This window comes from Schistocerca serialis, chromosome 9, assembly GCF_023864345.2.
Source record: "Schistocerca serialis cubense isolate TAMUIC-IGC-003099 chromosome 9, iqSchSeri2.2, whole genome shotgun sequence".
Classification (NCBI taxonomy): Eukaryota; Metazoa; Arthropoda; class Insecta; order Orthoptera; family Acrididae; genus Schistocerca; species Schistocerca serialis.
The window spans coordinates 239,056,864-239,084,123 of NC_064646.1; the positions used below are offsets into that span (position 1 = coordinate 239,056,864).

Below are 27,260 nucleotides of genomic sequence, written 5' to 3' on the forward strand. Positions count from 1 at the left end.
TTCGCAACAACGACACCATACAAGGCAGTACAGAAGGGTGCAACAACATACAGAATTGACTGCTTAGGATTGGCATCACATTCTCTTCAGCAATGAGTGTCGCATATGCCTTCAACCAGACAATTGCTCAATATGTGTTTGGAGGCAACGCAGTCAGGCTGAACGCCTTAGACACACTGTCCAGTGAGTGCAGCAAGGTAGAGGTTCTCTGCTGTTTTTGGGTGGCACTATGTGGGGCCGACATACATTGCTGGTGGTCATGGAAGGAGCTGTAATGGCTGTTCAATACATGAATGCCATCCTCCAATCGATAGTGCAATCATATCGGCAGCATATTGGTGAGGCATTCATCTTCTTCATGCACATCTTGTGAATGACGTCCTTCAGGATAACAACATCGCGCGACTAGAGTGGCCAGCATGTTCTCCAGACATGAACCCTATCGAACATGCCTGGGATAGATTGAAAAGAGCTTTTTATGGATGACCTGACCCACCAACCACTCTGAGGGATGCACGCCGAATTGCTGTTGAAGAGTGGGACAATCTGGACCAACAGAGCTTTGATGAACTTGTGGATGGTATGCCACCATGAATTCAGGCATGCATCAATGCAAGAGAACTTATTAGCAGGTATTAGAGGTACCGGTGTGTACAGCAATCTGGACCACCACCTCTGAAGGTCTTGCTGTATGGTGGTACAACATGCAATGTGTGATTTTCATGAGCGATAAAAAGGGAAGAAATGATGTTTATGTTGATCTCTATTCCAATTTTCTGTACAGGTTCCAGAACTCTCGGAACCAAGGTGCTGCAAAACTTTTTTTTGATGTGTGTAGTTTGTCTGCTGCTGAACATTTCCTCAGTCATAGCCCACCTGATCCCAAACCTATGACATCCTTCCTACTGACCTTAATCAGTTTCATACTTATTCTATGATGTTTTGGGATTGCAGCTTTCCTGGCATAATATTTTGACTGGATGGTTGCCAGTCAAAATATTGTGGTGAGAAGTCAAAATGATCTGGCTACAACCCCTAAACCTCATAGAATATTCAGTACGCCAGAAAAATTTCAAGAATCACATCTTCATACTTACCAACTACTTCACTGTTGAGGGGAAGACATACAAACAGTTCAGGGGTATGGCCATGGGAACCTGGAAGGCTCCTTCCTATGCCAACATTTTCATGGGCCGCTCAGAGTAGGCTTTCCTGGGATCCATAAATCTTCAACCCCTGATTGATTTAGATACATTGATGACATCTTTACTATATGGACTCATGATGAGGCAGACCTGTTAAAATTCCTGGAACCTCTTAATACATTCTCCCAATCAAATTTCAGATGGACCTATTCTGAATCCTGTGCCACTTTCCTTGATGTCGACCTTGTCCTTGCCAAAGGTAGCTACACACTTCTGTCCACATTAAATCTACTCACAAGCAATAGTACTTACCTTTTTGGCAGTTGCTATCATTTCCATTCCAAACATTCCCCCCCTCCCTGTACAGTCTTGGCATTTGAGGCAAACACATTTGTTCAAATGCAGACTCTTTACAGCAATACATCACCGTTCTCACCTCAGCCTTTCCTGTATGTAATTAACTCACCAGCCTATTTCGAAAGCAAATTTCCTGGGCCATCACATCCAATCATGGTACTACTAATCCCTCCAAAAAACAACTTTCGAGTATACCACTGGTCACTCAGTATTTTCCTGGTCTGGAATGTATTAATCAGCTACTTCAACAAGGCAATGGATTCCTAAAATCATGCCCTGAAATGAGATCCATTCTGTCGATGATTTAACCAACCACACCTAGAATTGCTTTTTGTCACCCCCTCAATCTTCAGAATACTCTTGTCAGATCCTAAGCTCCCTCTACACCCATCTCCCTACCTTATGGTTCCTATACCTATGACTGTTCCCACTGCAAGACTTGCCCTATGCATCCTCCTACCACCATCTGTACCAGCCCTGTAACTGGCAAATTATATACAATCGAACAGAGAGCCACCTGTGAAACTACATGTCATATACCAGCTTCTATGTAAACACTGTTCAACCTTTTACTTTGGCATGACTACCAAAGATTTTAAATTAGGATGAATGGGCACTGTTGCAGGGCATGCTCTGCAACATGACAGCTGTGATCCACACCATGTGGATTCTTTCCCCAGACACCTGTTTCTTATAACTCTGCCTGTGAGACCTAGCGCTACCACATGTTCTTGGTTCTCACCTCTGACTTGACTTTAATTTACGTTGACATCTTCTGTCTCAGAATTTTTTCACAGCAACTACTCTATTCTTCACTCTGTTTTAGTTTTCCACACCTTCCATTGTCTTATCCATGTATTTTTCACCACCCCCCTTCCCACCTCTGTTACGTAAATGGTTAGCTTTTCGCTCTAATTAACTCATAAATGATATTTAAGCAGTGATCTCTGTCTCACATATTACTCTGTCTTCCACCTTTAAGCTCTCAGGTTTGCAAATCTCATCTGATGCACTCCCCAACAATCAGTCTGTACTTCTCATTCCATCTGGTAAGTCTTCCCTGACCTCTGGTTCTGGGTGACTTTCCCAAAATCTGCCCCTTTTCCTAGACCTCTCCAGTTCCATTCCTTCACACCTCTTCCTTCCCTCAAACCCTTCTGCCTGAAGAAGGAGCCACATATTCCAAAAGCTTGTCGTCTAATTAGAACTTTCTTTTATGAGTGTGTTCTGCTGGTGATTGGTGAGTAGATTTTTTATCTATCCAATTAAATTATTTCATCAAAAATTGATTGTTTTCACAATTATGTATTTAGACATAATGTTGCAAGGTGATAGGAAATGGATTGAGCACTTCAAGATGGTAGTAGAGAAGACAAAGGCTTGACTTTGCTTTAGTGGGAGAATTTTAAAAAAGTGTACCTCATCCAGCAAAGGAGATGTAATATAGAATGCTAGTTTAACCAATTCTTCAGTACTGCTTGAGTGTTTGGGACCCCCATCAGGTCAGATTAAAGAAAGACATTGAAGCAATTCAGAGGCGTGCCACCAGATTTGTTACTGGTAGGTTCAATTAGCACCCCAGTATTACAGAGAAGCTTCATGAATTCAACTGAGAATCTGTAGAGGGATGCTGACATTCTCTCTACATGGCACTACTGTGGGAATTTACAGAACTGGCATTTTAGGCTGACTGCAGAGTGATTGTACTGCCTCCAACGTAAATCTCAAGTAAGGATCATGAAGAAAATATATCAAAATTAGGGCTCATATGGAGGCTTTCAGACAGTCTCTTTCCCTTGCTCTGTTTGTGAGTGGAACAGGAAAGGAAATGAGCAGGAGTGATACAAGGTACACTCTGCCATGCACATTATAGTAATTTGTGGGGTACATGTATAGATGTAGATGTAGGATGTCATTTCTGATTTAAAGTAGCGGATTTCTCCAGATGTGCTGAATCTTTTCAGTTTAAGTATTTTCCTGCCACAAACAACTTACAGCAAAGAAGGCACTGTAATCATGAGAGGAACAGTGGAGGTGTACAAATAGCTTTTGGATGCTTCTATTTCATTTCTAGTGTAAGATCTGAAGATATGTGTAGTGAGATGGAAGTGCCATGTTGAGGATGCTCTAAAAATTTTGGAGCATGTGCTTGATATCACTGGCATATTGTGACATAGCATGGTGGATTCTTCCCATGTGTTATGTTTTTCTGTTCCCATACATAAGATTCTGGACTAGTCCCCTATTCAGACCACTGGGAGGGAATTACCAAGGGGGAGGTGACCATGAGAAAAAAATTGAACGACCAACTGTGTAACGTTCAGTGAGAGGATTGTTCTCATCAGACTCAACAGCAAACCAACACTAACAATAACAGTTCAGGTGTACATGCTGATATTGCAAGCTGAAGATGAAGAGATAGAGATAGTATATGAAGACAATATGTAATGGGAGACAAAACTGTAGTAGTCATGGGGGATTAGAATGTGGTTATAGGGAGGGAGTAGAGGAAAGGGTTACAGGAGAATATGAGCTTGTTAGTAGCAGTGAGAGAGAAGAAAGACTAATTGAGTCTTACAATAATATCATTTAGTAATAGCAAACCCCTTGTAGAGGAATCAAGAAGAGGAGGTATACTTGGAAAAGGTCGTAAGATACAGGAAGATTTCAGTAACTACATTATGGTCAGACATATATTCTGAAATCAAATATTGGATTGTAAAGCATACCCAGAAGCAGATATAGATGCAGATCACAATTTAGCAATGATGAAGAGTAGATTGAAGTTGAAGAGACTAGTCAGGAAGAATAAGTGTACACAGAAGTGGAATATGGAAGTTCTAAGGAATGAAGAGTCATGCTTGAAGTTCTCTGAGGATATAGATACTGCAACAATAAATAGCTTAGTAGGGATTTCAGGTGAAGAGGAATGGACATTCCCAAAAAGTATAATCAGAGAACATAGAAAGAAAATTGTGTGTTCAGAGGAAGGTAACTGTGAAGATATCATGGATAACAGAAGAAACACTTCAGTTGATCAATGAAAGAAGTAAATACAAAAATATTCAGTGAACATCAGGAATACAGAAATAAGAAAAGAATTATTCAATGTAAATGTGATGTACACAGACAGACAAACAAATGACTACGATTTCAGAAAAATTGGATGATTTACTCAGAAGTAAGAGCTTCACAAATTGAGCAAGTCAATAATGTGTCGGCCCACCTCTGGCATTTATGCAAGCAGTTATTTGACTTGGCATTGATTGATAGAGTTGCTGTATGTCATCATGAGGAATTCATGCAAAATTTCATCTAACAAGGGGAGGCCGCCAATTGTGAAATTCAGATTCGATTCATACTGCGCATAATAAAAGCTCATGGCCAGAGGTGTAATATGGCAAAGCACCAAGATGCACTTCTCAGCCGTTGTCGAGAAAATCGACAGTTAAAGGAAACCATTGCGGTGAAATACTCTCTATGATTAATAATTTTCTACAGCATCATGGTGGAGCAGCAAGCGCTCGGGTTCGTAATCCGAAGGTCGCCGCTCACGCCATGCAACCGTTTTTTTAGTATTTGTTTTTTGTAATTCAAATATGTGTGTGTGTGTGTGTTATATATATATATATATATAATAGAGGGAAACATTCCAAGGGGAAAAATATATTTAAAAACAAAGATGATGTGACTTACCATACGAAATCATGAAGATGTCATCAGTAAATCTGTTCCAAACTTTGCATTGGCAGGCCTGGGTAACCAAGAAGGCTTCCTGTAAGCGACCCATAAGTAGGTTGACATGGGTAGCCATGGGTACCAGTATGGCTCCCTCGTATGTCATCCCTCTTAAGGGTCGCTTAGAAGAAGCCTTCTTGGTTACCCAGGCCTGCCAACCCAAAGTTTGGTACAGATTTATTGATGACATCTTCATGATCTGGATTCACAGTGAAGAAGAACTCCAGAATTTCCCCTCCAACCTGAACTCCTTTGGTTCCATCTGATTCACCTGGTCCTACTCCAAATCCCATGCCACTTTCCTTGACGTTGACCTCCATCTGTCCAATGGCCAGCTTCACACATCCGTCCACATCAAACCCACCAACAAGCAACAGTACCTCCATTATGACAGCTACCACCCATTCCACATCAAACGGTCCCTTCCCAACAGCCTAAGTCTTCGTGGCAAACGAATCTGCTCCAGTCAAGAATCCTTGAACCATTACACCAACAACCTGAAAACAGCTTTCGCATCCTGCAACTACCCTCCCGACCTGGTACAGAAGCAAATTACCAGAGCTACTTCCTCATCCCCTCAAACCCAGAACCTCCCACAGAAGGACCCCAAAAGTGCCCCACTTGTGACAGGATACTTTCTGGGACTGGATCAGACTCTGACTGTGGCCCTCCAGCAGGGATACAACTTCCTCAAATCCTGCCCTGAAATGAGATCCATCCTTCATGAAATCCTCCCCACTCCACCAAGAGTGTCTTTCTGCCGTCCACCTAACCTTCGTAAACTCTTGGTTCATCCCTATGAAATCCCCAAACCACCTTCCCTACCCTCTGGCTCCTACCCCTGTAACTGCCCCCGGTGTAAAACCTGTCCCATGCACCCTACCACCACCACCTACTCCAGTCCTGTAACCCGGAGGGTGTGCACGATCAAAGGCAGAGCCACGTGTGAAAGCACCCACATGATTTACCAACTGACCTGCCTACACTGTGAAGCTTTCAATGTGGAAATGACCAGCAACAAACTGTCCTTTTGCAATAATGGATACAGGCAGACAGTGTTTGTTGGTAATGAGGATCACCCTGTGGCTAAACATGCGTTGGTGCACGGCCAGCACATCTTGGCACAGTGTTACACTGTCTGGGTTATCTGGATACTTCCCACCAACACCAACCTGTCAGAACTCCGGAGATGGGAACTTGCCCTTCAGTATATCCTCTCTTCCCGCTACCCACCAGGCCTCAACCTCCGCTAATTTCAAGTTGCCGCCGCTCATACCTCACCTGTCATTCAACAACATCTTTGCCTCTGTACTTCCGCCTCGACTGACATCTCTGCCCAAACTCTTTGCCTTTACAAATGTCTGCTTGTGTCTGTATATGTGTGGATGGATATGTGTGTGTGCGTGTGAGTGTACACCTGTTCTTTTTCCCCCTAAGGTAAGTCTTTCCGCTCCCGGGGTTGGAATGACTCCTTACCCTCTCCCTTAAAACCCACATCCTTTCGTCTTTCCCTCTCCTTCCCTCTTTCCTGATGAAGCAACCGTAGGTTGTGAAAGCTTGAATTTTGTGTGTGTCTTTGTGTTTGTTTGTGTGTCTATCAACATGCCAACACTTTCGTTTGGTAAGTTACATCGTCTTTGTGTGTGTGTGTGTGTGTGTGTGTGTGTGTGTGTGTGTGTGTGTGTGTGTGTGTATGTACATTTGAATTACAAAAAACAAATAATAAAATATAGTTGCATGGCGTGAGATTTGATCCAGCGACCTTCGAATTACGAACCCGAGTGCTTACCGCTGTGCCACGACGCTGTAGAAAATTATTAATCGTAGAGAATATTTCATCGCAACAGTTTCTTTTAACTATCGATTTTCTCAACAATGGCTGGAAGTGCATCTTGGTGCTTTGCCACATTACACGTCTTGCCATGAGCTTTTATTATGCGCAGTATGAATCGAATCTGAATTTCACAATTGGCGGCCTCCCCAAGTAAGTGATGTGTTACATCATCAAAATCCCAAGCTGGTTGGAGGGCACTCTCCTTAATTGTCCAAATATTCTCAGTTTGGGAGAGATCTGATGAACTTGCTGGCCAAGGTAGGTTTTGGCAAGCAAGAACACAAGCAGTACATACTCTCATCATGTACAGGTGGGCATTATCATGCTGAAATGCAACCCCAGGATGGCTTGTCATGAGGGGCAACAAAACAGGACATAGAATATTGTCAAGTTTCCACTTAGCTGTAAGAGTACCATGGATGACAACCAAAAGAGTTTCACTATGACCTTCATTCTTCGTTGTCTGGCCTATAGTTGGCAACAATGAGGTTGGTATCCCACCACTGTCAAGAGCTCAGTTCAAAGGGTGACTCATCACTGAAAACAGTTCTACTCCAAACAATGTGATTCCAGGCCAAAGACATCTATGGAGATGCCTGGTCTGAGGTGGGATTCTAACTGACTGTTACCCACAATAAAGTCTGAAGAAGTGATGGTCTGGGGTGCCATTTCATTTCATAGCAGGACCCCTTTATTGTCAACCATAACACATATTGAGTCTAATGGTGTTAGATTTTGTTTTGTGTGCAATGAAATCTTATTTGGAAAAAAATGTGTACAGACGTAAATGATGATTTGGACTTTCCATTAAGATACTTAGCCACTGAGAGTGACACGGAGGAATCTGAGGAAGCATATTATTAGAGACAGAAAATGAAATTGAGGGTATAATAGCAAGTCAAAAAATTATCAGGTTGGAGTGTTGATTCTAAATAGTAAAGTGTTTTCAGGCATACCTGCTCTACTGAATGATTTTGTGTACAAGTTGAAATTTAAGGAACGTGAACCATTCTCCAGGAAGCCTTATGCTATCCTGTTTTCTAAGAAGGAAGCTGTGAGAATGAAAAAGAGAAAATTTTGGTATGGGGAATTATTAAGTGATCAAATAGCAGGTACAATAAACCACTGACATAATAAGCCCAATAACTATGTTTGTAAACAATAGGAAACTTAGTAATATTTTTATGTCTTAAAATCTCAAACAACCTGAAATTTCTGATGATCTACAAACTCTAGTTACTAGACCATAAATGCTGTTCATTATACTGCAAATTATTTCATGTGCACTGTTACTGTCATATTTTGGTCACTGTACATCATGCCATTGTGCAACTCAACAAATACTGTGACTGTGAATAACAATTAAGTGAGTTTTCTCCCACATGTGTTTGCAAAGGAAGATTTGCATGCTGCTTGACCTATATAAGCTGCATATTATAAAAGTGATACTGGCTGTCAGTTACAGTATAGTGACATTAACATGGGATGAATGACATTTAGAATTCAATTCTTGTTCTGAGTACATCGTTTGATACAATCTTTCATATGGTCATTTTTCAGGATATCTTCTCAGTACAGCAAGATATGAGTCATCAAGATTTGTCAAAACTGAGTGCAACATCAAACAACAGGAAAGGAGTCCATTACAAGATCTCCGATTGAACTGACTCCAGGATGTGCTGCCTTCCTGGTGGACAAACACAGATGCTTACACCCTCCATTGACAGTGGCTAACTACATCACAGGGATCACTAGTCTGCTCACCAGCTATGATTCCATCTCTGTAACTATCATGAATAAAAGAGTTTCTTAATCACAGATATTTTGTCAGTCGACTACAGCCAGCAGCACCACTACAATCTTTGTCCAGTAGGGGGAATGGCACTTCATCCTGACTTGCCAGCAGCTCAATTTACCCACCACTATAGTAGTCATATACTAACCTTTACATTATGCAAATTTCATTAGAGTAGTAACAATTTTTCTCAGTATGTAGACCTATTTTTATGACAGACTGTAATATATAAGAACTAAGGAAAATACAACTATCATGATTTTCCACTGATCGCATAATTCATAATTCTAACATCTGTGTTTGCATACATTGCTAAGATCAAAGTCAGAATCAGAATTTTTATTGTCCTATAACAGAGTTAAATCACAAGATTTAATGTATAGAGATCTCATCAATAATGCTAATGAATGTACAAGAGCAAAATATACATGATGACAGTTGGAGAACTTATTTTGCCACATAAAATCCACTCATTTGAAAAGTCTCTTATACCAAGACAGTAAATCTTTCTTAAGAAATTATTTAGTGTTTGAGATCGATACTTCTTTAACGTCTAATAATACCCACAAAAATTACATTATGCTGATATCTGGGAACAATAATACTGTCCTTAAGAAAAGTAATAGTTATAACACAGACCTTAAATAGAGTTTAGTATCATCTCAGTAAAATAAGAGCTTTAGAAATGTGTTACTATACCTCAATGTCTGGAAATTTGCCTTTGCGGTCTGGTGGAGCATCAGATGAAAGAGACTTAAATGCATCAAGTATTGGGCGATATCCAGTGCATCGGCAAATATTTCCACCAAAAGAGTTTTCAATATCTTCCAGAGTAATGTTCTTTCTTCTCTGTAACAGACTGTTCAAGTAAAACTATTAAAATATTTGAAGATGACTTTGTTAGTTAACTAGTTATTTGCATGTTACATGGATCATAATTACAACTTCATCCTGTGATATGGAACAGGTCAGTTTTAAAATTATTGTAGGCCCACATCTTCTCAGGAGAAAAATACAAAGCTGCTAATCACCTACATGATTTCTAAATTATACACTGACAGAAAAAGTTAGTAAACCTGGAAAGGTGATGTTGATTCTGATCCAATGATGGCATACACCACATGGGCTATAGTAGACATACTGATAACTATTTCAGCATCATCCACCAACAGATAGTGTTGTGGCATAGCTACTAGAACACCATTTGTGTCTACTCGTTAATAGAGAATACTCATACTCAGAAGGCTCAGTGTGGTCCAAATATGTCAAGCAAGGAGGCAACTACACCACAGACACACACTTGTGATTTCTATGGCCAAATGAGTGAGTTTGTAAGGTATCAAATTGTGGCCTTCTGAGTAGTAGGGTGGTTCTTTTGGAGAACTGCCACACAGGTTGGAAATACTGCATTAGTTGTGCAATGATGCTGGTATCAGTGGGCACACCTGTAGACAGGATTCTGGGTGTACACACAACACAGATGCCCGCCAAGGTATACCAAGAGATACTATTGTAAGGCCACTAGTGGCAGATCGTACAGCTCCCAAAGCATAGACAAGAGGGATGTGAGCCCAGATATGTCAAGACGAACTGTTGTGGACCAATTATCAACAGAGGGACTATGAGCATACACAGCTCTACCCTGTCTTCCACTCACGCCACAGCATCAATACATATGGCTCAACTGGTGTCATCAGAGGATGACTTGGAAAATGGAATGGTGCACTGTGTTCTTCAGCAATGAAAGCAGATTTTTCCTGCATGCAAGTGATGGTTGTTTGTGCATATGTCGTAGACCTGATAAACACTGTCTCGTACAGTGCATTCATCCAAGACATGCTGGTCCCATTCCAGGCCTATGGTCTGGGGTGCAATGAGCTATGACCCTTGTTGACCTTTGGCGCTTCTGGAGGGGACTTTAACTGGCACTTGGTATGTGCTGAATGTTGTTAGACCCATTATTTTGCTGTTCTTGCAATAGGAAAGTGATTTGTTGTTCCAAGAGAATAATGCTTGCCTGCACACTGCCTGTGAAACTCAATGTTCTCTGCAAGGTGTGCAGCAACTTCCCTGGCCAGCACAGTCTCTGTCTCCTGCTGAGCATGTGTGTGGTATGAGGAGATGATAAGTGACTCGTGCAACTCACCAGCCAACAACTCTTATAGAACTGCATGAACAGGTCAAGCAGGGTTGGAATGAAGTATCTCAGGACAGTATTCACCATATGTACAACTAATTGGTTGCCAGACTCATCACCTGATTTGTCACCCATGAAGGCTACACCATGTACTAATATGACTGTTTCAGCATGGGTCGATACCCGGGGCCTCAGAACTGCTTGTACAATTGATCTGTAAATGTAATCATTTTATTTACTCCATATGCACTGTTGCATCAATAAATCTTGAGTGTACTGGAAGCCTCTAAAAGGAAGTACTAAATTTTTTCTGACAGTGTATTATATTTATATTTCACTATGTTGTTATATTCAATGTCTTTCCCTCTTTCTGACACCCACACATACACCATACTACTATACATTTAGAAATCCTTGTACTGAGTAGAAGGAGCAATCAAATGAGTAGGGAATTCAGTTTGTGTTTGTTATTAATTTTATTATTCATTAAATTCTCTACATTCCTGGTGGCTGTTCAAAGATTTTTACAGTTGAATACCTCACTAATTTATGTGTCATACCAAGTCTAAGAGATGTACAGTGTAAATCATCTCTCCCTCTAGCATTATGCTTATAGATGTTAACTGTTGTTTTTAAACTGTGGTTCAAGCTGACAAGAAAGCAAATGTACTGTGAGGATGTTGTCACAGAGCACTCTACAAGAGGCTATAGACTTGACACCACATATTATCCCAGAGCAGTCTACAAGAGGCTTTAATCTAACTTGAGAAATAGTTATAGTTATGCTGTTAAAAAGGGAGTTTGTAAGAATTGTAACACTGAAATAACAACGCTAAAAGAACGAATTGCTAGCTTACAATTCATAGTCAGTTCCTTAAGAAGCGATATTGACTCACTCAAGAAAGAAAATCGGGATCTGTGATCGAAGCCAACACTAAGTGAAGTGATGCAAGATAAAAGTAATATATCGTCCGAGTGGGTAAAAGTGCCGTATAAAAATAGTGTTCCAACTACAAAAAGAACAACAAAGTCTGCTAAAACAGTCACATTTTCGGAGAAAAACAAATATCATGTTTTGCAAACAAGTGACTGTGATAACAACTCTCCAAATGATCGTGAACTTGAAAAAGTCAGTGAACTGAAAATGAATAGCGTTTTTTCAAATAATGTCAACAACAAACACAGATCATCAGGGAAAAAGAGTAGTGTACTATTACTAACAGACAGTCATGGCAGGAATCTATCCAGCATGCTCCGTGAGAAAAATCGCGATATAGCAGTGACTAGTGTAGTGAAACCGGGAGCGGGATGTAAAAATGTTGTAGACATTAACTCTCAGACGAAATTAATGCAAGAAAATGACTTTATCGTCTGTATAATGGGTTCAAACGATGTGGCAAAAAATGAAGCAGAGGTGTGCGTGAAAACGCTGCAGAATTTTTTACAAGATAATAAATGCAGAAACACAGTAGTTGCCACACTTCCTCATAGGCATGATCTGATTTATAGTTCGTGTGTAAACAAAGAAATTCGGAAAACAAACATTAAAATAAGGAAACTGTGTTCTCAATACACTAAGTGCGATGTACTGGATATAAGCAAGCTGCATGGAAATCTGTACACGAAGCATGGAATGCATTTGAACTATGAAGGGAAAAGATTTGTTTGTGATCGTGTTAGTCAAATAATCAAAGAAAGACTTGTAAGGGATAGAACAATTTATCAGCTTCCTGAACATCCTTCCAACAGCGAGGAAAACAAAATAAAGAAGAAAGAAGAACGAAAATACAACACTGCTGACGTTCCTAATTTAAACTAAAGGTATGTGATGCTGTAAATATGATTCCCAATTACCAAATCGTGAATACGCCCGAACTAAAAATTTATCACCATAATGTGCAATCCCTGCGTAATAAGATCGATGAAATTAACATTCTATTAACACACGAACTTAATGATATCTCAGTGTTATGCATTTCTGAGCACTGGCTTAACCCAGAATTAATCCAGAATACTAAAATAAACAAATTTGTCTTGGCTGCTTACTACTGCAGGAAAAACAGCAAGCAGGGTGGGGTAGCAATTTACACAAAGGATAATGTAGATTTTATTACACTACCTGACTTAACTGGGGCAAATGTTGAAAAGGATTATGAAATTGCAGCTATAAAAATTACTCAGTTCAACCTGGTTATTGCTACAGTTTACCGATCACCGTCCGGGAATTTTGAACTTTTCTTAAACAAAATGGAGTCATTGCTAAATAAAGTAAATAAAATGGATTGTGAATTGATAATCTGTGGTGACTTCAATATTGACTTCCTCACGAATAGTGGAAATAGGGAGACCATTTTGAACCTAGCAACGTCCTACAATTTAAAGGCTGAAGTAAAAGCAGCTACCCGAGTATCAGAAACTTGTCAAACAGCTCTTGATCAGTTTCTAGTAAAGAAGAGTTTACACAACACCTCACTAAAAATTTCCAATGCAGGTTTTAGTGATCATCTTGCTCAAATATTAAGCATAAAAGTACAAGGCAGTATTATAAACAACATGTCTTTTAGAACAGCATATCAAAGCTATAATCAGCATAATGTGAACTACTTCAACAACTTATTACAGAAAGAAAAATGGCTAGGAGTGTACAAAATGAACGATATAAATGAAAAATTCAACACTTTCATTGATACATTAACCCATTTCTTTGAACTTGCATTCCCACTGAAAACATTAACCATACGGGGAAACTCTAGAACATACAGCTGGATCACAAAGGGAATAAGGGTTTCATGCCAGAAGAAAAGACTACTTCATGAAATATGTAACTCAAAAAATTCCTCACCTGTAGTACGCGCATACTTTAAAAAATACTCCAAAATATTAAGAAAAGTAATAAAAGCAGCAAAAATAATGCATAATGATGAAATCATTTATAATTCAGCTAACAAATCAAAGGCTATGTGGAGTGTTATAAAAAAAGAATGTGGAGAATACAGACAACCTTGGAAAAATATAACACTATCACATAAAAATAAAAAAGTAACAAACCCCTTAGAAGTAGCCAACACATTTAACAACACAGGTGTTGCTGAAAATATGTTACAATCAAACTTTAAGAGCATCCAGGCAAATGAATATAAAATAAGTGCTTGTAGAGGATCAATGTACATCAGTTCTGTTTCACAAGATGAAGTAGCTAAAGCAATAAAAGGACTAAAAAATTCCAAATCGGCAGGTATTGATGGTATACCTGCAACAATGTTAAAGAAGAGCACATCAAACCTAATTGAAGTACTCACACATTTATGCGACTGCTCACTTCAGGCAGGCACTTTCCCTGATGTGTTAAAAACATCAAAAGCTATTCCTGTATATAAAAAAGGGGATAAAGACAATGTAAATAACTACAGACCCATCACAATTTCCTCCTGCATCTCTAAAGTACTGGAAAAAGTTATGTATGAGAAACTTATGAAATTTATAAATAAAAACAGCATCCTATGTAATGAACAACATGGATTCAGAAATAAGAGGTCAACGACAACTGCTGTCTATGAATGCATCAGTTCCATCCTAAACCTTATGGACAAAAAACAGGAAACAATAGGAGTCTTTATTGACTTGTCAAAAGCTTTTGACATGGTGGACCATAAAATTCTGCTATCAAAGCTAGAAAGATATGGTATTCGAGGTCTGTCCAACAAGTGGATCAGGTCCTTCCTGACAAATCGTATGCAGGCAGTACGCGTCAAGCACACAAATATTGAACTAAAAACTGTATCTAATCACTTATCTGACTATAAACAAATAAAATGTGGTGTACCCCAAGGATCCGGATTGGGACCCCTTCTGTTTCTTCTGTACATAAATGATCTAAGCTTAAATATTGATGCACACAAATCAATCATATTTGCAGATGACACCACGATTCTACTAAAAGGAGACAACGGTGAACAGTTACAGCAGACAGTAAACATGGTCACGAAACAACTTAGCAGCTGGGCACAGAGTAATCGGCTTGTAATAAACAGTAAGAAAACCGTTGCTCTAAAATTCCACAATGTTCCTAACAAGGACATGCTTATCCCATCAGTCTCTATCAATGACGAACCAGTTGGTAACAGTACTGAACCCAAATTCTTAGGACTTTGGCTGCAGAGTAACATCAGATGGAATAAGCATATTGAATATCTCAATGCAGAACTGAGCAAAACATGTTATCTTCTTTGTTCATTAAAATCATGCTGTAGTGAGAAAACAGTATTGAATGCATATCATGCGTACTTTCATTCTCATCTTAGATATGGGGTCACCTTCTGGGGAAACTCTAGAATAGCTAATAGAACTATTAAACTACAAAAAAGGGCCATTAGAATCTTGTTTGGGTGCAAGCCTAGAGGCTCTTGTAAACCCCTGTTTAAGAAATCTGGTATTCCCCCATTGCCATGTGTATACATTATGGAAACCCTTTTGTTCTTTAAATTAAATGTAATAGGCAAGGACCAGAGACTACAAAAAAACTGTGATATACATGAGCACTTTACCAGACAAAACAGAAACTTACATATGACTCAAATCAGCACAGCACTGTGCCAAAAAGGTACTTTTCACATGGGAGTTAAGCTTTATAACAAACTTCCTGAAAACATAAAAGCTATCACTGAGGTCAATACATTTGGAAAATCTCTAAAGTCATATTTACAGCATCACTGCTTTTACTCCATTGAAGAATATTTAAATTTATGAAATGTGTTATATAAATACTTATGTGTAAAGTGTATTATTGTAAGCTTAAATATGTATGCCTTGAAATTACTTTCAGACTGTATATTTATAACTTGACTTGTCCAATGTCTTATGCATAAGCTGCTATGTAGACAACAGGACCAATAAAATACAATCTACAATCTACAAGTGTGTGTCGGTACATGATGAAAGACCCCCAGGATATCATAAAGTTAATATTTATTAAAAAACAAAAAAAATGAAACACAGATCGAACATAAGAATTGACAAAGACATTAATTATGAATGCGTGGTGAGGCTCAGACAGACTAAAAAACATTCATTGAATTTTTTGTACAGGATTTCGTTTCTCTTGTAAGAAGAAGGACAATGAAGATGTGCGATTTTAAATATGAAGTATTATGAGTTCTATGTATCATAGGTGTTCAAAAGTAATAGTACATTGAACAACAGTACCAAGTATTTTTTATTTATTGATGTGAAGTGAAAACCATATAATGAGAATTTTCTGGATTATGACAAGCGCCGATGTTCTCGGAGTCCACTGCCTGCAACTACAATTGAAATGTAAGCAAAGTCTGACAGCCAAGAAAAATTCAAATATGCACAGAATTCACCTATTTTTTTGTGTGTGTTATAGTAACAAATTTCTATGACATTGTTGTGAATCATAAAAACTAATTGACTACTATATTTTCTGTTTTCATGAATCACTACAGGGAGCAAGTATTGCAAAAAGACAAAAATTGAGGAGAAATTTTGAAAAGGAACAAGAATTGGGTGCAGGTTAAGTAAAAATTTTCAATAGTAAGCTCATTTGTTCGGCACAGCAAAGGTAGAGCAGCTACTCTAGTTGCTTGCATGGTTACGCTTGGTAGCACCTCTTTTGAAGTAAATTGAAACCTTTTCCCCATTATTCCCTTTCCTTGAATTTTATTTGCAAAAAAATTACAGAAATTTTTCAGTGTGATACGCACTGTCAGTAAAAAATTGTAACACAATAGTTTACACGTCATAACTGATGTAAAACAAGCTTTGATGTCACGTAAATTACAATTGTCAAGTATAATAATTAGCACATGAAATTTTAACATTTTGTGAAATTTCTATGTTTTGCATATTCATATGACATGACAGAAAAATATATGTCTGTTGTTGATAGCGATAGCAAAAATGCAATCAGCCAAGATGTCGTAGAATTGCGTGATTGAACAATTGAAGTTCAGCGCTTGCCTACTGCAGAAAGTTTAAGTAGATCAGAGATAAATGTCACAGGAGTGACAAATGATAGAGATGCTCAACAGCAGAACAACCTTGATGACACAATGTTTACAACTGACAAGACAATGCCACGTATCTCCCGGAGTGACATACTGCTCATGAATGAAACATTGGAGAGCAATTCCAATATGAATTTGGCAACACGTTACAGACACTATTTGGTCACAACACAAACATTAACTTGGGAAGTACAGCTGACAGCAACCACAGTAGTACAACTGAAGCACTGCTATGGCAGTTACTATCTAACATAAATGTGAAATTTGATGTTCTGAAACACAATATGAGCACCAATATCAGTAATTTGACACAAAATATGAACATGGTAAAATAGCAACAAATCACTGTTACACAGGATCTAAATGCAATGAAGGAAGAACAAACACAAGTATTCGAGGAGTTGCAAGACATGGTCTCACAGAAATTTGATGACTTAACCAAAAATTTTCACACTGAAATCAACGAAAAATTGAATGATATGAAAACACAGGTAAAGCATGAAGTACTTTCTGAAGTTAACAGTAACATTACGGAATTAAAACAGAAAGTAGATTCCTTTAATGACCATCATGATCTAGTAAAGCAACAGATAAAGAAAATCACAGACGCAAACACAAACATTGAAGCCACACAAAACCAGTTGGTTTTTACAGTAAAAAAGGTAACCACTGTAGTTAACAAACTAAATAAAGACTATGAAAATGTACCTCTAGCTGTAGAAGAGCTTCCTTTAAGGGTATCAACATTAGAAGTTGACTCAGTATGTGATAAGAAGAAGAGCAAAGCAGGATCAATGCAAATCTGAGTGATATAATTAGTGAAGCTGAAGAAAGTATGTTAGATAAGGGTAAGACCATTGAAGAGAAGTTAGTAACCAATTGTAAGTTATACACAGATGTAGTAGAAATGGCTATTCAGAAAAAAGAAAATGGAATCATGAACAAAGTAAACATTAACATACAAGCTGCAGAAGATAGGATCCGCAATCTTTTAGAAGAAAATATTACCGTATCTCGAAATATGCATGTAAATAATACACATTCTACAGTGAACATACTACAGCCTGATGGTATTTTCCACAAATTGTCATGATTCCCACAGCAGGTGCCAGTGACAGTTGTAGAGTGCCAAATGTAAATGTACCCACAACTCGAATATCTGGACAATTACCGGACGGAATTACAGGTAACTACAATAACAACATAAATACCACTGAAAATGCCCACGTGTCTGTCACCTACTTTTGCAGATGAAGGTTTTCTGAGACTTCGACAGTTTCCCACATTCACTACCGAAGGTAAAAGAATGAATCCTGTAGTATTTACCTGTGCTTTTCGTCATGTATTTCCACACAACTGGACAGAAGCACAGAAAATCAGATTTGTCGTGGGTTATACTCAAGGTGATGTGCTTTTATGGGCAACTGAAGTGGCCGAGTATTACAGCACTAATATCCAATTTGAACGAGCTGCCCTTCACAAATACTGGTCTGAGGTGGTGCAAGAAAGACTCATATCCGAGGTTTTCAAGCCGGCACCATTCAGTGGCAAATACGGTAGTCTACTTGGATACTTTGAAAAGTCTCTGAACAAGACATGCTACTGGGAGAGCACAATATCAGAGGTAGACATGTTAAAAATGTTGAAAAGTCATTTGGCATTGCACACTTGAGAAAAATTAGTTACAATGCTAGATCACGACACTGAATAATTTCTTTCATTGCTCGATTCTATCAACTTCATCTATGAGGAAAGACCTGTACCCCATAGAGCAACAGGAACGCAGGCACATCAACAATATAGTTATGTTAATCAATCAGTAAAACGTGATTTAAACACACAGCGAGGTTGGACACACAACAGCAAAATTACATAACCAGAGGTAAAGAGTATGGTAACAGGAATTGAAAAACAAACGATTTAAAAGAAATTTTCGAAACAACTGGGGTAATTTCAACACATGAGCAAATTACAATTCACCATCGCAAGGACCTATGCTGAACATAAACAGAAACCATCAGCTGCAGCAGTGGCCGATGCACGGCATAATGCCATGCCTTAAGCTGTACCGCAGCCGACCTTTGGGCAGCAAAATAATGGCACAGCAGCTAACGACACAAATTGACGAAGTACCTACACAGTGTAACTAATTGAAATTTCTCCAGGTAATGAATTAAGTCACACTACACCATCGTAAATCACCAACCAGTCTTAGTTAAGCCCCAGGCTATTGACCTCCCTGGGAGAGGGGGCAAGACAGAACTACAAACATGTTTTATAAAGTTTGGCAAACAATGTAACATCAAGTATGATTTGTATCAGCATGAGTTAGATGCAACAGGTAATATCCCGGAAGAACAGGTACAAGCAATGATTAAGATGAAAATACTTAGATACAGGTCCAACTACCAATCTAATCTCAAATGCACTTTTTTGTGAATTGAAGAAGAGAGGCAAATTCCCAATATTTCCCATCCAAAATTGCAAGGTGCAAACTGCTACAGGCAGTAAGACTAAATTGGTTTAACATCATGCACTTATTCTATTACAAACTGAACAGTTTACAGTGAAGTTCAACTTTCTTATAATTGACGAACTTATAGGTAATTGCCTTATTGACATGGACATGTTTAGGACATACAAAACATAGGTTGACATAGGTAATGGTAAATGCCACTTTCATAAAAAGGATCAGATTTTTTCTATTGATTTAGTCAAAATACCTGATGAAAGTAATGAAACAAAACCAGAGTCAAATGCAGTACAATATTCCTTTCCAGCTGTATATTTCACAAACAAATTTGATACGGAATTACAAGCAAACACTGAGGTTAGTTACAAACTGGTAGATCAGAAACTAAGTGAATCACAGGTACTAAATGATATGCAATGACAAGAACTTTCTAACTTGTTATTTAAGTATGCCAATGTTTTCAGTAAGGAGCCAGGAGTAATCAAAGACTATGAAGATAAATCTGAAGTCTATCCACAGGAGACATTTTGTGCAATGTCAAATCCTATTCCATAGGCAAAATGAGAGGTAGTAAGGGAAGAGAGCAATCATATGATTAAATGGGGAAATATACAACCTTCATTTTCACACCATTGTAGTCCATTGTAACCAGTAAGCAAACCAGATGGTTATGTAAGACTAGTTATCAATGCTAGAGGTATTAATAAGATTATAGTATCAGTACGCATGAGACCAGACAATTTGGATGAACAGCTTCTTAAGTCTTATAGTACAAAATATTTCAGTATACTCATTATCAGGATGTCCTACTGGCAAGTAAAGCTCCATGAAGAAAGTCAAAAATATACAGCATTTGTTTGTGGTGGCAGAAGATACGAATTCCGTGTTCTACCTTTTGGACTGAACATTAGTGCAGAAGTGTTTATATCTGCACTGGACAAGGTTTTAGGACCAGAATTTCTTAACAAAGTCACTGTTTATGTAGACAACATGCTAATGGGCTACACCTGCTTTTTTTTTAGAACATATCAGATTCATTGAACAGGTGATTTTAATGATTTGCAGATTACGAGTAACAGCCAATTTTAAAAAGTCTAGTTTTGGTAAGGAGCAAGTCAAATTTTTTGGACATGTTGTTTCAGAACAAGGTATATTACCTGATCTGAAAAAAACTTGATGTCGCCGGAGTGGCTGTGCGGTTCTCGGCGCTACAGTCTGGAGCCGGACGACCGCTACGCTTGCAGGTTCGAGTCCTGCTGGATGTGTGTGATGTCCTTAGGTTGGTTAGGTTTGATTAGTTCTAAGTTCTAAATGATTAACCTACAGCCTAGGTATTCGTGGCAAACATATCTGCTCCAGTGACGAATCCCTCAACAATTACACCAATAACCTGACCAATGCTTTCCTCTCCCGCAACTATCCCGCAGACCTTGTCCACAAACAGATTTCCCGAGCAATACATTCCTCCCCATCCAACAACAATGTTCCTACCCTTAGACCACACAGAAGCATCCCCCTTGTCACCCAATATTATCCTGGCCTCGAAAACATCAATAAATTACTCTGCCAGGGATATGACTTTCTCAAGTCAACCCCTGAAATGAGATCATCCCTTGACAAAATTCTCCCCACACCACCAAGAGTTGCCTTTCGTCGCCCCCCTAACCTCCGTAACATCCTTGTTAAACCCTACAATATTCCCAGACTACCTTCTCCACCCAGCGGTTCCTACCGCTGTAACCGACCCCGCTGCAAAACCTGCCCCATGCATCCCCCCACAACCACCTACTCCAGCCCCGCTGCTGGTAAAACATACACAATTCAAGGCAGGGCCACGTGTGAAACTACACATGTCATTTATCAACTGACATGCCTGCACTGCACAGCCTTTTACATCGGCATGACAACAACTAAACTGGCTGAGCGCATGAATGGACACAGACGAACTGTCCGCCTAGGAGATGCCCAATACCCAGTAGCGGAGCATGCCCTCCAGCATAATTCTAGGGACCTAGGAACCTGCTACACCGTACGTGCCATTTGGCTTCTCCCACCCAGCACCAGTCCCTCTGAACTGCGGAGATGGGAACTTGCACCCCAACACATCCTTTCATCCCACCATCCCCCTGGACTGAACCTATGTTAAACAACCTCAATCCCATTTACTCTTCAGTCTTCCCTCTTTCCCTTTCCTCTTTAGCCATTCACGCATCTTTTCATCCTACATAGTTGTGTTTATCTTTATACTATATATCTCTTTACTTCTGTATGCATCCTCTTTGGTTTGAAGCTGGCACAGTACTTACAGTAGAATATCTTTGGCTTCCCTCTGACAACCATGCCTCCATCCTTGCTACCCTCCCTATTTTCCTTTCCCTGTTGCTTCATAACCTGGGTTGTGAGTAACTGAATCTCCTTTCCCTTCTTCCCTTTCTTTCCCCTCTCTCCTCCCCGATGAAGGAACATTTGTTCTGAAAGCTTGGAACGTAAATTTTCGGTTCTGTTTTATGTGTTTTATGTGTATCTATCGGCTGTACTGAGCTGAGGTAAGTACTGGCCAGCCCCTATATCTCTTTGTTAGTATTTAGTTCTAAGTTCTAGGCGACTGATGACCTCAGAAGTTAAGTCACATGGTGCTCAGAGCCATTTGAACCATTTGAAGAAAATGGGATGAAGTCATAAAGAACTGGGGATATACACTCCTGGAAATTGAAATAAGAACACCGTGAATTCATTGTCCCAGGAAGGGGAAACTTTATTGACACATTCCTGGGGTCAGATACATTACATGATCACACTGACAGAACCACAGGCACATAGACACAGGCAACAGAGCATGCACAATGTCGGCACTAGTACAGTGTATATCCACCTTTCGCAGCAATGCAGGCTGCTTTTCTACCATGGAGACGATCGTAGAGATGCTGGATGTAGTCCTGTGGAACGGCTTGCCATGCCATTTCCACCTGGCACCTCAGTTGGACCAGCGTTCGTGCTGGATGTGCAGACCGCGTGAGACGACGCTTCATCCAGTCCCAAACATGCTCAAGGGGGGACAGATCCGGAGATCTTGCTGGCCAGGGTAGTTGACTTACACCTTCTAGAGCACGTTGGGTGGCACGGGATATATGCGGACGTGCATTGTCCTGTTGGAACAGCAAGTTCCCTTGCCGGTCTAGGAATGGTAGAACGATGGGTTCGATGACGGTTTGGATGTACCGTGCACTATTCAGTGTCCCCTCGACGATCACCAGTGGTGTACGGCCAGTGTAGGAGATCGCTCCCCACACCATGATGCCGGGTGTTGGCCCTGTGTGCCTCGGTCGTATGCAGTCCTGATTGTGGCGCTCACCTGCATGGCGCCAAACACGCATACGACCATCATTGGCACCAAGGCAGAAGCGACTCTCATCGCTGAAGACGACACGTCTCCATTCGTCCCTCCATTCACGCCTGTCGCGACACCACTGGAGGCGGGCTGCACGGTGTTGGGGCGTGAGCGGAAGATGGCCTAACGGTGTGCGGGACCGTAGCCCAGCTTCATGGAGACAGTTGCGAATGGTCCTCGCCGATACCCCAGGAGCAACAGTGTCCCTAATTTGCTGGGAAGTGGCGGTGCGGTCCCCTACGGCACTGCGTAGGATCCTACGGTCTTGGCGTGCATCCGTGCGTCGCTGCGGTCCGGTCCCAGGTCGACGGGCACGTGCACCTTCCGCCGACCACTGGCGACAACATCGATGTACTGTGGAGACCTCACGCCCCACGTGTTGAGCAATTCGGCGGTACGTCCACCCGGCCTCCCGCATGCCCACTATATGCCCTCGCTCAAAGTCCGTCAACTGCACATACGGTTCACGTCCACGCTGTCGCGGCATGCTACCAGTGTTAAAGACTGCGATGGAGCTCCGTATGCCACGGCAAACTGGCTGACACTGACGGAGGCGGTGCACAAATGCTGCGCAGCTAGCGCCATTCGACGGCCAACACCGCGGTTCCTGGTGTGTCCGCTGTGCCATGCGTGTGATCATTGCTTGTACAGCCCTCTCGCAGTGTCCGGAGCAAGTATGGTGGGTCTGACACACCGGTGTCAATGTGTTCTTTTTTCCATTTCCAGGAGTGTAGATATAGAATGTAATGGACAACAAATAAAGCAAGTAAACTCAGCTAACTTCCTGAGTATGTACATAGACTGCAAACTAAATTGGTCCAAACAAATCCTAGACCTAGAGATAAGGCAACATTCTACAACATTTGCCTCACACATAACTGCATCAACCACACATAAAGAGGCCATAACAGCTGCTTACTTTGGATACTTCTATGCACTTTTGTCTTACAGAATCGTTCAACCAGCCCTTGGCAATAAAAAGTTTTTATTGCTCAGAAGAGAGCTATACACATCATGAGTGGTGCCCAACCAAGGCACTCATGCAGCAATCTGTTTAGGAAACTACAGGTATTTACAATGATATCTCAGTACATATACTCCCTTGTATACGTCATTAATAAAAACCACTCTCTCTTCAAAACCAATAGTGAATATCATTGTCACAAACAAGGTCAAAAGAGGACTTTCATAGTAACCAGTCAAACTATTCCCTTGTACATAAAGGAGTAAATTATACAGGCATCAAAATTTACAATGCTCCAGCCAGTGTCATCAAAAATCTTGCTCCTGAAACCCCAAAATTCAAGAGCAAACTGAAGGAATAAGTAGTACAAAAGTCATTCTATTCAATCAGTAAATGTTTTAGTGCATAGGAGTAAGTTTTTATCATACAACTGAGTTAGCCATTCAATGTAAGCATAAATGTAAACTATTTGTTGCTGTAATGTCACATTGTTGCTCAAATACTTTGATATTGTTAATCCGAATGTGTACACGTAAGTATTAATTCTTATGTATGTAATATGTATGTAATGTAATTTCTTCTATTGTTCCATGCTGTTACTATGAGTCTTGTCATGAACTAACCGTAATGCGTGCTGCTGTATTGATAACACTGTAACAATACTTACTTGTTCCATGCCCTTGGAACCCCGTTGCTAACAGTGTGGAAGGAACTCGCAATATAATAAAATAATAAATAAAATAAATAAAGAATGGAAGATCACTTAAATACCGTATAACAAGAACAAGAGGAAATTCAGTATTGATCCATATGGTCCATCAGTAGTGATCATTTCTCATTCTGAAGATGATGAATCATTCTGTACTTTCCAAGTTTCTTAATCTAACACACTTCATCCTCAGTTAGTCTGATGTAATCTATAACTTTTGATAAAGCAATGTGTTACCCAGTGTCTACCTAGCTGGTGAACAATGATCAAAACAGTGTATGCATTTAGTAGTAGCTAATTAACTTAGAATCATGAACTATTTGGAATTTGGTTATTTCTTAGGGGGTGCATGTACATTGGAACAGATGATTACCCTGCACCTCCAACACAGGAGATGATGACAGTTTTGCTACACATTGCAGTACTTGCTGGCTAGGCAGTTATTCCATCTATGACATCCCAACCCAGAGAAGCAAAATGTGCCACCAACAAAACTGGCATGCCATGACAATGGTGCTTGCATTAGGGAAGATATAAAAAGAGTCATTCTATCTGTCAGATTCGTGTAGATTCGTAATGTCAGATTGTGTTTAGGTAAGCTCAGACTGAATGTATGAACACTCACTGTAACTGTGGTGTTCCCTTATAACATCACTTGCATCAGGAGGATTGAAAGAGGTACTTTCTATTATTTATTATATAGTTGAGATTTGATGACAATTTATAGATTCCTTCACAAGAAGAGGTGAAGAAGTCTACATCAAGAACTAACTATATGGCTTGTCTGAACAGTATTTAAAGAGGCAGCAGTTCATAGTTTAAGTGCAACAGCACCTCCAGTATAAATATACAAATTATTTCAGACATAGGGACCACTCCATTCTGGCAGCTAAAGTGCAGAATCCAGAATAATTCTGTGTTGGAAAATCAATGAAATATGAATGAGATGTATATACTAAAAACAAGTCAAGAAGAAACTGACAATTCTGAAGGAAGATTTCATTAACAAATATTGTTGTTGTCCTTAGCAATGTAGTCAACAGCAGAAATATTATGACAAAGCAGTTAAGTATTGACATCTAAAAAGAAATAATACTCTTTCAAAGATGTAATAAGCAACTAAATGAGTTGACAATAACTGCATCACAGAAGAATTTTTAAAGTCTGTGAGCTGGAGGTCTGGCATCTGAATCTGCAAAAGAACTGCAATTGTCTCACCAGTTCCACAGCTAACTCATGGCATCAAGCAATGGCTGCACATCAATCTTCAGCAACGCTGTTCACCTAGTACAGCAATCCAGCTTCTCATCAGTGTCACTACACACCATACTATTGAGCGACTGTGTTGAGCTGTATTTAACCCAAGCTGCTGTTTTATAATGTGGTGGTTATGCATTTGTTATGAGGTAATAAGGAGTAGTATTTGTAACTGAAAGTTTATTAGTTTTGGTCTCTGGAGTTGTCAACATAGTTGACAACCAGCGACTAGAAAAGATTCATTTTAAACTTACTATGGTCTTGACTATATGTCATTAGAAATTATAAATATGAATTAAGAGGATTACAAAGTAATTTTACTAACTCTTTAATACTTAATGATAATATGGGAGAGTTAGTATACACAATGCTAAATTAGATAGCTTACCAGATGCAAATAAGACTTAATTAAAAGTGAATATAAAAGAATGAAATTCTGATTTACATGCTCAAGGTATTAGGTTAGATACAACAAAAGCAAGTATTAAAGCTCAAGGTGATACACTGGATACTGCTAACAAGAACATAAATGTTCAGTGAGTTAAATTTGAGCAAATCTGTTTCTGAAACCAGTATAAAATTAGACTTAACTAATATCAACCTTGGAAAGTATAACTGACTCATGTGAAGTAAAAATTAGAAATAAAAATCAAATAGTTATATTATAATGTAATATTATGAAAGTAACAAAGGAATTACGTTAAGTCATAGCTATCTGATCTGATTTTGTGGTAAATCCATTAATTTCTGGTTTTGTTGAGTTAAATATTGAATCAAAACAAACTTCAGACAGGAGTGTCAGTCTAAATATTTTAAAATTTGATACAGATCAATGTAAGGTAGACATTTTAATTTCCATTTTATCAACTTTGAAACATTATAATAGTGATGCACTTGAACTAAAGATTCAATCAAACATTGAGATAGTTGTTAACTTATCTTCTTCATCAGATACAGTAACAAATCAATCTACTTGGGAAAGACTATTAAATTTTGAGACATATTTTCACCTGAAGTGGTGGAACAAATATATAACAGAGTTTTGCCTACAATTTAAGAAAGGTAACCTAGATTTTAGTTGTTCTATGACGGGCAGTGTTTATAACATGTCTGGTGATAGGATAAGATCATGTACTGATATTTTCATAACACGAAGTATAAATGATTTGGCGTCAACATTAAACAAGATAAAGACTGCATCAGGTTTAACAATATATTTATGTCAACCTTTATGGTACGACAGATATTAACTTTAAATATTTACAGAAGGTTGAAAGAAGATGACAAGATAGTTTGAAATTTAAGGCAGACTGCTATGTGCATGGTACATCTGGGAAAACATATTGGGTGTTCCTTTCCAGTGCCACAAGCATTCAGAAGAGATAGTTAATTTCCTTGAATTTAGGAGAGTTTATGATCTGTATGAACTTTGCAAAA

At 39.3% G+C, this 27,260-nt stretch overlaps 1 protein-coding gene across 1 annotated transcript in view; it reads right to left on the bottom strand.

Moving 5' to 3' along the window:
* Positions 1-27,260, bottom strand: part of LOC126419511 (xanthine dehydrogenase/oxidase-like) — a gene marked incomplete at its 5' end in the record, with an annotated part of 297,321 nt that overhangs the window by 247,479 nt on the left and 22,582 nt on the right. The window contains 1 exon segment of the mRNA XM_050086701.1: positions 9,564-9,728. Within this exon segment, the coding sequence (XP_049942658.1) occupies positions 9,564-9,728 (165 nt within the window).